This window comes from Vigna unguiculata, chromosome 7, assembly GCF_004118075.2.
Source record: "Vigna unguiculata cultivar IT97K-499-35 chromosome 7, ASM411807v1, whole genome shotgun sequence".
NCBI lineage: Eukaryota > Viridiplantae > Streptophyta > Magnoliopsida > Fabales > Fabaceae > Vigna > Vigna unguiculata.
Window position 1 is genome coordinate 28,826,689 of NC_040285.1, and position 12,825 is coordinate 28,839,513.

A 12,825-nucleotide genomic window follows, 5' to 3' on the forward strand; every position below is an offset into this window, starting at 1 on the left:
CTACAGCCGCTTCTTCTAAGTATTCATGGTGATGGTGTCATGAATTTTCTGCTTTTTCATTCACACAATCATTGAATACCTACCATAGTTATCTTTGGTCCTATTCTAGTTGTAGACATTCAAAGGGTCGTTTAGAAATATACAAGCAACAACTGTTTTTACTATTGAGAAAAAGGAATTTTTATCTGTTAACCTTAATTTAACTGTATACAATCTCCTGTATAAACCTAAGCAATGGAGTGGGGGAGGAAAGGTTTTGATCTTGTATCCATTCAAAATATTCCATGAGAACTATTTTCTGTTCTAAAAGAGAAGTAAAATGAGATGTGTAATGATGAAACTGGACCATGAAATGTGTGATGGCTAGTACCAATACTTTTGGCGCATGCTTTAAGGAAAAATCTTTTTCAGGGCTGAATGGTAAGGTGTCACTCAAAACGAATGATTAAGCATGAGATGTTGCTTTTGGTCATCCTAATTAAAGCTTCCTTTGCCAAGCATTCAGCTGCTTCTTGAGGATCCTCTATGTGACTGATCAGATTCACAGCCTCTTGGTTTTTCATCACCTACACATATATGCAGATTCACTTCCAATTACTTTCTTTTGCTTATTCCCAAGAAATGGTTGCAATTAAGTGTTGATTACTATAATATGTAATGATGGTTTATATTGAAGCTTACCTCCCATATGCCATTGCTTGCTAATATCAAAAATTCAGTACCAGAATCAAGCACTTCACTTCTAACCACAAAATCGGAACCTCTATAATGTTTTGCACCTGCTGCATTTCCTGATCCACGTCCTAGCATGAATCCTTTGTGAAAACACATGTATAGTATATATATTATGAGATGTGTGAATCAAAAAGATGTGCCATTAACTGATATACAAAAACAAACTGTGATAACATATATCAGTTAAAGGCCATTCTAATATAACATCTTCTGAGTAGGAATTATGGGTTCTCATGGTAGCATGTATGACAGAAGCTATATGAACTTTTAGAAACATTGTAACAGAAAATGAGTATGTAGTTGCCTACTTTCAGCATTGTTTTTATAATGGCATTCTCATAATGACAGATTTTTTGTAGTGTATAATATACCTGCAAAGAGTCGGCGAGACCAGTGCATTTTTTCTAATCTTCGGTATGTACCAGTTGTCTGATGAGCTATTCCATCTCTGCACACAACAGTTCTGTAATCCCCCATGTTGGCTACTACAAGTTTTTCTCCATTGATCAGTATAACAGATGCTGAACCCATTCTGCATGTCTCCTCTAATTTGTGTTCCTCTCTGATCTTTGCTCTTACTCCAAGGTAAGCTCTCTTCAGAGCTTCCTTACTTTTACTGCTTAAACGACTCTGACATGTAAATACAAAAGATTAAGTACAGAAGAAACCAGAAGGAGAGAAAAACAAGGAATTTATGAACAGAGCCGCTCAATCTTGACCTATCTTTGACAAGACATGTCATGATTATGTGACGAAATTAAAGGAAAACTTTTCATAAACCATTATAGAGAATGTTTCAAGACAAAATAACCAACATTTAGATCAACTGGTATAGCAGAAGCCTTTTTAAAAGGCATTAAAAGTACTTTTACTAAAATGCACAAACTTGGTGCAACAAAGTAAATAGCACATATGTATGAGAAATCAAGTGATAGATAACCTCTTGAAGCTTCTTGTCAAAGAAATGAGACTGCATGTACTTGCTAACCCTATCTCCAATAAGTGCATCAAAGATTCCAAAATACCACAACTCTGTTTGATTCATTTCCTCTCTCTGTGCCACAACTGAATCAAAGTCTGAGTTATCAGAATCATCTCTGCTCATATCATGTTCCACCACATGATAACCATATGTCATTGGCATCATCCATGAGGGCTTCTTTGCCACCTTGTGCTTTCTTTTTCTGCCTCCACGTCCAAGCAGAAACCGTTTCAGCCGAAACGCCTGCTCAAATGAGTACATAAATTAGCTCTTGCTGTAAATCATCAATTCTTGCAACGATTCAGCATTTAGCAACATCAATGAAAAACAAAAAATACAAAAAAGGGTCAATACCCTAAGTTAATTCGCATTAATATGCTTCTCATGGATTCTATAGCAACTTGATTTAACAGGAACAGGATTGGCTTACCTTGAATTTGAGATTAAGATAGAATCCCATGTTTTTCTCTATTCCTTCATCAGACTTTTACAAAAATCTGAGCTCATGCAAATGGCGATCAGAAAAGTTAGCAAATCAAATTTTCTAGATAGAAAATAAGATGAACCGTAACGTTAATATAATGGAGAAGTAACAAATGGGGTTGACAATTTCTTCTCTCTCTAGCACTGATCACAAAGTCCTTCCAATGGGTTGATAATTCGTACACAACAGCAAAGTCCACTCAATTGGAATTCAATCATGCATTAGGCCTAGCAATTAAAACTTAGAAATTTGGAATTTTCTCTTTGACCACTTTCTTGGTTCAAACCTTGAGCCAGAATCTAGAAGAAGATTGCCAAGAAAAAGAAAAGGTAAAGAAAAAAAAAAAAAAAACTTGAACTCAAAGATACCCCTACCGTTTAGTGAACCGTAAGGTCTTGAGTCAGGAACCGTAGAGCTGCTTAAATGAGAAAATTAATTAGCTTTAATTGTAATTTAGGAGGAAAGTTTGAAAAAGACTTAAGTCAAGGGTGTTAAGCTTTATTTCTTAGTTAAGAAAATTGAAATTTAAATATTCTAATTAATGGGTAACATGTCGAATCTTCCATTCAGTGACCACTCAGAATTTTCTGAGATTTGTTGTTCAGTTTTCCGCGTTGGAAATGTGTAACAGTAGGAAGCATTAACTATAGAAAGGTCGGTTGACTTTCTAACAACTCATAAAGAAATAAATATTTTATCCCGCAGATTCATAATAAATAAATAACATTTTAATTAAATAAATTGTATTCTGATTGATACTGTAAATATTTTAAAAAACAAAACAGATTTTGAACTTTGTACCTATACTTATCTTTAAACAACCATTATTTTGAATTTAATAATTATTTTTTTAATATCTAAAGAGGATTCGTTTTGTTGAGGTATTCATATTTTTTCTTTCAGTTTTACTAACCGTTATTTTAAATTAAAATAATTATATTTTTATTTTTTAAATACCCGTTTATTCAAATTTAATTATTTTATAAGTTAAAATAATTATTTTATCATTTTATGTTTTAATAATTAATTTTTTAAATTTAATAAAATACTATTTAACAAAATAATACAAATTATTTATTTTTATAATTATTGTTAATGAAATTATTTTATTGTTTAATAAATTTTTGATGTGATAAAAGAAAATAGATATACATGTGGTGATATGTTTCCACTAATAATAAATGTGAAACCCCTTAAAATCTAAAATTTACCTTCTCACTCTCAAAACCATCAGAAAACATCACTCTCATTCTTCATCTCTGCTTCCAAGTTCTTCTTCTGTTTTCCACCAATTACTCAGCTCCCTCATCTTTTCCTTTAACCTTGTGATCAGATTCTGGAGGACCAGAATCAGCTGGACCCTCTGGTGTATCAACCCTCAGCTCCCACCCTCCTCGGTAGGTCCCAATTCTCCATTTTTGGTTCAATTTCCACTAGAGTTCCTCTGCTCATTTCTGAATTCAAAATTTATTTTAAGCTTCCATCTTTTCTATGTCTTGCTACTGAATCTCTAGGTTAAATTGAGATCTCTGCCCACCTTGGTGCCTTTTTCAAACTCCACCAAACTCAATCTTAGCAAAAGAGGTAAGGGAAGCTAACTTTGATCAATTTTCGAGTAATTAGGCTTCTTGTGTGTTTGGATGAGGCTATTCTTGGTTCAATTCTCCTTTATGAACTGTATTGGTGTGCAATTGGATTGTGGATTGGATTTCGTAACCTTGCATGTGAAGAACAGTGCAGAAAACCTGATAATTTCGCCTAGGCGAGTGGCTCTCGCCTAAGCGAAAGTATCAGGTAGATGCCTCTGGATGTTGCGCGAGATCTCGCTTGGGCGAGCTGAGGTCGCCTGAGCGAGACATCTTCTCGCCTAGGCGAGCCAGCCTGGCCTGAGCGAGAGCTCGCTCTGTCATTTGAGTTGTTCACTGTAACGGGTCTCGCCCAGGCGAGGGTAGTTCGCCTAAGCGAGACTACTTCCTAGCCTAGGCGAGATTCGCTAGCTTAGGCGAATTCCACTGCAGGGTTAGATTTCCTTATCTGTTTTGAATGAATGATGGTTATATTAATGTAAAAGGAGTGACGTTTGCTTTTAGTATGTGAAATGATGATGAAATGTAGTATATCTATTTATATATTGGTATGAGGAAAGTTGATGAAATGTGAATTGTGAAGAGATGAGATAAGCTAGGATTTCATGGGAATTCCTAGAAAAAGTACATAGTGTGTGTAAACATTTAAGGACTCAGTTTTGGTTAGCATCCTGACGCTCCAATAATCCATTGAGACTCATGTAGAGTGTGATGGGTTATGTCGTGAGGAGTAGCAGGAGGTCCTAGTCTATGGACCGATCAGTCATAGACGCGAAGGGGACTTACCTTGGGAGTGGTTGGGTGATAACCCCTTGAGCCTAAACTCTGCAGAGTTTAGGAACCTTCACAGGTGCAAGCTACCAAGAGCTCCAATTTGTTTACATAATCCGGATATTGAGTTAGAGTCGGATACTTGTGTGTTTTGAAATAATGTTTTCTTTCAATCTATGATGGATGTAAAATTGTTTGTAATTACATTTATGAAAATTCACTTCTTACTATACGAATTGCTAGCTTACCCTTCTTATTTGTTATGTTTGCTCTTGAATCTCTTCTTTTGCTATGATCACTTACCGTTTGGTGTGAACAGAGAAGAATTTAGGTGAAGGAACTCCTCCTTTGGACTGGACCTGATCTGTGATTTCTGATGTTTCCTTTACTTTTTAATCTGTGTTGTTAGAGAAAGCATTTTGGAATGTATAACGTTTATTCTCTTTAAAGTGTATTTTAGAGGATAGTACAATAGTTAGAACAGGTTCTTTTGGGATGACTGTACCATACTCCTGAGTGACTTTTCTGACTATCTGCTTACTTTATCATAATATGATATTTTGTTTAGTAGTTTACAAACTATTAAATGGGATGTTACATTTTTGGTATCAGAGCAGTGGTTCCTTTAGGATCTGTAGGTGTGAGCTTGCTTAGTTTCTGTTGTGTGTTTCTCAGTGTTATGTCTTGGTTGTGGTATCCATTAGAAAGACTAATGATTCCATCTTTGTGTGGTCAGAGAGAGAACTATGGCACCTAGACCTCCTCCCCCTCCTATTCTGAATCCTGATAATCCTCACTTGGTGGGAGCGATCGAGGCTATGATCGCAGTCATGCAGCAACAAAACGCCAATATGATGAATCAACAGAATCTAGCCTTGCAACAAATGGAGTCTGCTAGGCTAGCAGCAGAGGCAACACAACAGAGACATTTAGAGGCTTTACATCAATTAGGGGAAAATTGTTCAGCAGCCGGCTCCTCTCAAGCTCCACCACCACGGGTACAAGAATGGAGTCTGGAGGATTTCTTACAGCATCATCCATCCCGCTTCGATGGCAAGACTAGCCCGGATGAAGCCGACCAGTGGATGCGAGACATGGAACGAATTTATGATGCTAAGCGGTGTCCTACAGAAAACAGATTGGCGTACACTAAGTACCTTCTTGCTGGAGAAGCCGTTCATTGGTGGTCTAGCATGAAGATGATGTTGGAGGATAGTCGGGAACCCATCTCTTGGGAATTGTTTAAGAAGAAATTCTATGCTGAATATTTCCCAGATAGTGTGAGGTATGCCAAGGAGGTTGAGTTTCTACAACTGATGCAAGGGAACATGTCGGTATCTGAATATGCTGAGAAATTTAAACATCTAGGCAGATTTCATACCTTGAAGATGGCTGAAGACTGGCAATGTAGGAAGTTTGAAAATGGGTTGAGGGGAGATCTCAAGCTCATGGTGGCCCCATTCTCGATCAAAGAATTTCCGGCCTTGGTGGAGAAGGCACGAGTGATGGAGAAGCTTAAGGCTGAGGTTGAAGCACAACAGCGACCCCAACAGAAGGTGGGAGGATCATCAGTGTCCACGAGCAGACATAAGGACAGGGGGAAACCATACTCCAGGCCTCAGCCTCAGTGGCCTAGGAGGCCTACTCATCAGCCTCAGCAGTTTCAGCCCCATAGAGCACAGTGCTTTGTTTGTGGAGGGCCCCATATGAAGAATGCTTGCCCTCGGATCTCTAACAGGAGGACGTGTCACGGTTGTGGCAAGGAGGGTCATTTCATCAAGGATTGTCCTACCAACAGGAATGCATCGTCGAGACCTTCAACACAGTTTCAGCCGCAGCAGTCCAGGGGAGGTGTGAGACCTCAGGCAACCGGTCGGGTATATGCTATGACGAGTTCAGAGGCGGTCAGATCAGGTAACCTTATCATTGGATCATGTATGATTGCTGGTAGGAGTTTATGTGTTCTGTATGATTCAGGAGCTTCGCACTCCTTCGTGTCGGAGTCCAAAGTGCTTGAGTTGGGTCTTCCGGTGAGGGAGCTCCAGTTTGACCTGGTAGTATCCACGCCTGCTTCTGGGATAGTCAGGACCTCGACATTGTGCACGAGGTGTTTGATAGAGGTTGAGGGGCGCAAATACAGAGTGAATCTTATTTGTTTACCTCTGGAAGGGCTAAATGTAATCTTAGGAATGGATTGGTTGTCCACTAATCATATTCTTATTGATTGCAACGAGAAGAGGGTGGTGTTTCCTAGCTTGGAAGATGAAGATCAGTTGATATCCTCGCACCAGGTGGACCAGGCAATCAAGGAAGGATCTCAATGCTTCTTAATTCTGACTCACTTGTCCGTTGAAGGGGAAGGCGGGGGTGTTGAGACACTTGTGGTGAGGGACTTCCCAGACGTGTTCCCTGAAGATGTACCCGATTTACCCCCTCCTAGAGAAATAGAATTCTCTATTGATCTTGTGCCAGGAGCAGGTCCAGTATCAATGGCACCCTACAGGATGGCTCCGGCTGAGCTTGAAGAATTAAAGAAACAAATTGAAGGGCTGCTTGAGAAACAGTTTATTAGACCGAGTGTATCACCTTGGGGAGCACCAGTGTTGCTAGTTAAGAAGAAAGACGGCAGTTCTAGGCTATGTGTGGACTACAGGCAGCTAAATAAGTTAACCATCAAGAATAAGTACCCTCTGCCAAGAATAGACGATTTGATGGATCAATTACATGGAGCCACAATGTTTTCTAAGATCGATCTAAGATCGGGATACCATCAAATTCGGGTCAAGTCAGATGATATACAGAAAACAACTTTCAGGTCCAGGTATGGGCATTACGAGTACGTGGTAATGCCTTTCGGAGTGATTAATGCCCCTGCTATGTTCATGGACTATATGAACAGAATCTTCAGACCATTCTTAGACAAGTTTGTGGTGATTTTTATTGACGACATCTTGATATACTCTCAGAGTTATGAGGAACATGCTGAACACTTGAGAACAGTTTTGAACATCTTGAGAGAAAAACAGTTGTATGCGAAACTGTCAAAATGTGAGTTTTGGATGTCTACGGTTCAATTCCTGGGGCATATGATATCAGCTCAGGGCATATCTGTAGATCCATCCAAGGTGGAAGCGGTATTAAAGTGGGAACGTCCTAAGTCAGTGACAGAAATAAGAAGCTTTGTGGGGCTAGCGGGCTACTACAGGAGATTCATTGAGGGATTCTCCAAAATGGTAGCACCTTTGACGCAGTTGACTAGGAAAGATCAGCCTTTCGCTTGGACTGACCGTTGTGAGGAAAGCTTTCTTGAATTGAAGAAAAAATTGACGAGTGCACCTGTGCTAGTGATTCCAGATACTAGTAAACCATTTGAAGTGTTTTGCGATGCTTCCCATCAGGGGTTAGGATGTGTTTTGATGCAAAGTAGGAGGGTGGTTGCCTATGCCTCGAGACAGTTAAAGAATCATGAAAAGAACTATCCCACTCATGATTTGGAGTTGGCAGCCGTAGTTTTTGCCTTAAAAATCTGGAGACATTATCTGTATGGCGCACAGTTTCGGGTTTTCAGCGACCACAAGAGCCTGAGATACCTGTTTGACCAGAAAGAGTTGAACATGAGGCAGAGACGATGGATGGAATTTCTTAAGGACTTTGACTTTGAGTTACTATACCACCCGGGGAAGGCAAATGTAGTGGCCGACGCTTTGAGCAGAAAAACAGTTCATGCAGCTCATATGATGGTTAGGGAGATGGGCTTAGTAGAACAGTTCAGGGATATGCGATTACAGATTGTCCTAGGGGAGGGAGTCATTAGATGCAATCATCTAACTGTATCTAACGATTTCCTTGTTCTGATCAAAGAGAGGCAACTATCTGACCCTAAGCTACAGAAGACCGTGGGACTACTTGGCACCGAAAAGGCCAAGGACTTCACAGTGGGAGTTGACGGGGTGTTGAGGTTTAGAGGCAGAGTTTGCATACCTGAAGACTTAGAGGTGAAGGGTATGATTCTTGAAGAAGGCCATAAAAGTCGTTTTAATATGCACCCGGGCATGACCAAAATGTACCATGATTTGAAAGAGTCTTTCTGGTGGTCGGGTATGAAGCAAGATGTTGCTCATTTCGTGTCGTCCTGCTTGACCTGTCAGAAGGTCAAAGCAGAGCACCAGAGACCTGGAGGGATGTTGCAACAGTTGGAAATACCAGAGTGGAAGTGGGATAGTATTTCCATGGATTTTGTTACCCATTTGCCTCGGACTATGAAGAATCATGATGCCATTTGGGTTATAGTGGATCGCCTGACTAAAAGCGCCCATTTCTTAGCTATCAATCTGAGGATGTCCATGACAAAGCTGGCCCAACTATATATCCACGAGATAGTGAGATTACATGGAGTACCATCTAGCATAGTCTCGGATCGAGACCCACGGTTCACCTCCCGCTTCTGGCAGACCTTGCAGAGTGCCTTGGGCAGTAGATTGGCCATGAGTTCCGCCTATCACCCCAGACAGACGGTCAGTCCGAGAGAACGATCCAGTCTCTCGAAGACCTTCTACGGACTTGTGCAATAGATCATCTGGGCACCTGGGATGACGTTTTGCCTTTGGTTGAATTCACCTATAACAACAGCTTCCATGCAAGCATCGGCATGGCACCTTATGAGGCTCTCTATGGCAGGAAGTGCAGAACCCCTTTGTGCTGGTTCCAAGATGGGGAGTCGGTAGTAGTGGGTCCAGAATTGTTAAGACAGACTACCGAGAAGATTAAACTAATACAAGAAAGAATGAAGGCCTCTCAGAGCAGACAGAAATCCTATGCTGATCAGAGGAGGAGACCTTTGGAGTTTACAGTCGGAGACCATGTATTCTTGAGAGTATCCCCGACTACCGGTGTAGGGAGGGCCATCCGCTCGAGAAAACTGTCTCCTAAGTTCATTGGTCCATATCAGATTTTGAGGAAGATAGGACCAGTGGCATATGAGGTCGCTCTGCCTCCTCAGTTGGCTAACCTTCACTCTGTGTTTCACGTCTCACAACTCAGGAAGTACGTGCCTGACCCCTCCCATGTACTAGAAGCAGAAGATTTGCAGATTAGAGGAGATCTTTCAGTAGAGGTTCATCCAGTGGGTCTCGGTGATTTTTAGACAAGACAACTAAAAGGAAAGGTCATCAGAGTAGTCCAAGTCATATGGGACCAACGGACGGGCGATTCCACTTGGGAATTAGAAGAGGATGTGAGAAGGTCATATCCTCACATGTTTGCAGGTAAGCCTTAATTTTCGGGACGAAAATTTTTAATGATGAGGAGAATGTGAAACCCCTTAAAATCTAAAATTTACCTTCTCACTCTCAAAACCATCAGAAAACATCACTCTCATTCTTTATCTCTGCTTCCAAGTTCTTCTTCTGTTTTCCACCAATTACTCAGCTCCCTCATCTTTTCCTTTAACCTTGTGATCAGATTCTGGAGGACCAGAATCAGCTGGACCCTCTGGTGTATCAACCCTCAGCTCCCACCCTCCTCGGTAGGTCCCAATTCTCCATTTTTGGTTCAATTTCCACTAGAGTTCCTCTGCTCATTTCTGAATTCAAAATTTATTTTAAGCTTCCATCTTTTCTATGTCTTGCTACTGAATCTCTAGGTTAAATTGAGATCTCTGCCTACCTTGGTGCCTTTTTCAAACTCCACCAAACTCAATCTTAGCAAAAGAGGTAAGGGAAGCTAACTTTGATCAATTTTCGAGTAATTAGGCTTCTTGTGTGTTTGGATGAGGCTATTCTTGGTTCAATTCTCCTTTATGAACTGTATTGGTGTGCAATTGGATTGTGGATTGGATTTCGTAACCTTGCATGTGAAGAACAGTGCAGAAAACCTGATAATTTCGCCTAGGCGAGTGGCTCTCGCCTAAGCGAAAGTATCAGGTAGATGCCTCTGGATGTTGCGCGAGATCTCGCTTGGGCGAGCTGAGGTCGCCTGAGCGAGACATCTTCTCGCCTAGGCGAGCCAGCCTGGCCTGAGCGAGAGCTCGCTCTGTCATTTGAGTTGTTCACTGTAACGGGTCTCGCCCAGGCGAGGGTAGTTCGCCTAAGCGAGACTACTTCCTAGCCTAGGCGAGATTCGCTAGCTTAGGCGAATTCCACTGCAGGGTTAGATTTCCTTATCTGTTTTGAATGAATGATGGTTATATTAATGTAAAAGGAGTGACGTTTGCTTTTAGTATGTGAAATGATGATGAAATGTAGTATATCTATTTATATATTGGTATGAGGAAAGTTGATGAAATGTGAATTGTGAAGAGATGAGATAAGCTAGGATTTCATGGGAATTCCTAGAAAAAGTACATAGTGTGTGTAAACATTTAAGGACTCAGTTTTGGTTAGCATCCTGACGCTCCAATAATCCATTGAGACTCATGTAGAGTGTGATGGGTTATGTCGTGAGGAGTAGCAGGAGGTCCTAGTCTATGGACCGATCAGTCATAGACGCGAAGGGGACTTACCTTGGGAGTGGTTGGGTGATAACCCCTTGAGCCTAAACTCTGCAGAGTTTAGGAACCTTCACAGGTGCAAGCTACCAAGAGCTCCAATTTGTTTACATAATCCGGATATTGAGTTAGAGTCGGATACTTGTGTGTTTTGAAATAATGTTTTCTTTCAATCTATGATGGATGTAAAATTGTTTGTAATTACATTTATGAAAATTCACTTCTTACTATACGAATTGCTAGCTTACCCTTCTTATTTGTTATGTTTGCTCTTGAATCACTTCTTTTGCTATGATCACTTACCGTTTGGTGTGAACAGAGAAGAATTTAGGTGAAGGAACTCCTCCTTTGGACCGGACCTGATCTGTGATTTCTGATGTTTCCTTTACTTTTTAATCTGTGTTGTTAGAGAAAGCATTTTGGAATGTATAACGTTTATTCTCTTTAAAGTGTATTTTAGAGGATAGTACAATAGTTAGAACAGGTTCTTTTGAGATGACTGTACCATACTCCTGAGTGACTTTTCTGACTATCTGCTTACTTTATCATAATATGATATTTTGTTTAGTAGTTTACAAACTATTAAATGGGATGTTACAATAAATAATTTAAATTGTTATTATAAGATTTTTCTAACTATTGACAAATTTAAAATTAAAGACAAAAAGAAAATTTCATCGAAAGAAAATCATTAAGATGACAAGTATACGCATTACAATAAAAGATAGCACAAGATATTTCAAATAAAACGTTTACGTTTTAAACTTGTAAATTAACAAAGCATTTTCTCTATTTTTTTGTTCATTAACGTTTAAAATTTAATTGAGCTAACTAAAAAAGTCATTAAAGTATTTAATCTTAAAAGAGTCTATAAATATATTTCCTATTTTATCTGTATTAATTTATTATTTTCATCGTATTCACCAAATATTTTCACTCATTTTTCTTTCTTAAAATAAAAGTTGGTTAGTTGGTAACTTTTTTTACCGTGATTTTTTATTATTTATCCCCTTTATCCTCTCTGATTGTTTACCTCCAGACTCTTAATTTAATAAAACAAATCTTTAATTTCAAATTTAATTTTTTTCTCACTGAAAACTAAATATAAATCATAAACTTTTTTGGAAGTAGATGCTGGAACCTTTTCCAAGATAACAATTAATCTCACCCAAAAAATGATAACAATTCATCAACTGTTTCATCATTATTTAATAAGTGCACTCTTAAACTTTTCAATTAGCTATTATCTAATTTCATAAAGAAAAATATCATAAAATAACTAATAGAAACGAGGCAGAATTAAGTAGAAAACAAAAATATTACAAAGAATTCAATAAACAACATGTAAATAGAAATACAATTATTAAAAGAAAATGATAGTTAAAAAAACAGAAGAAAATAACGTGTAAAGTAAAATTTTAAATACATATAATAGAGCAAATATTAAAAAAGTCAGATAATTGAAAACTCACTTGCAGATTCTAAATTGTTTATAAAGTCGGTGTCACAAACAATAAAAGTTGACCATGATTAAATAAATGTTCACAATCTACAATCTGAAACAAAGTGAAGTTCCCATTTTCTGATTATATGAATCAAAATAATAAATAGAATTGCAGAAAATTGTGGAGAATGACAAATGGCACATGAATATGTGTTCAGGTTGCTTCATGTTAATGAAAGAGCTTAAAGATCTTGAAATATTCAGTATTAGTTTGGTATGATTATAATTGTTTACTTATTTCAGTTGCTTCCATGTATTTCAAATGCATGTACCATTCTT

General features: G+C 38.8%; 1 protein-coding gene across 4 annotated transcripts; it reads right to left on the reverse strand.

Annotated features, from left to right (window-relative positions):
* Positions 1 to 82: 82 nt before the first annotated feature.
* Positions 83 to 2,696, reverse strand: LOC114190560 (putative protein phosphatase 2C-like protein 44). 4 transcript variants are annotated; one of them, XM_028079498.1, is made up of 6 exons: positions 2,576 to 2,696; positions 2,148 to 2,214; positions 1,676 to 1,960; positions 1,107 to 1,365; positions 682 to 815; positions 83 to 566 (listed from the first exon to the last, which is right to left on the reverse strand). In XM_028079498.1, the coding sequence occupies exons 2-6, from the start codon at positions 2,175 to 2,177 to the stop codon at positions 429 to 431; spliced, it is 846 nt and encodes a 281-aa protein (XP_027935299.1). In that variant the 5' UTR covers positions 2,178 to 2,214; positions 2,576 to 2,696; the 3' UTR covers positions 83 to 428. The 4 variants fall into 4 exon arrangements, with proteins under 4 accessions (XP_027935299.1, XP_027935300.1, XP_027935298.1 ...); XM_028079499.1 differs by lacking the exon at positions 2,576 to 2,696 and having other exon boundaries at positions 682 to 803; positions 2,148 to 2,560; XM_028079497.1 differs by lacking the exon at positions 2,576 to 2,696 and having other exon boundaries at positions 2,148 to 2,558.
* Between the last annotated feature and the right edge of the window lie 10,129 nt (positions 2,697 to 12,825).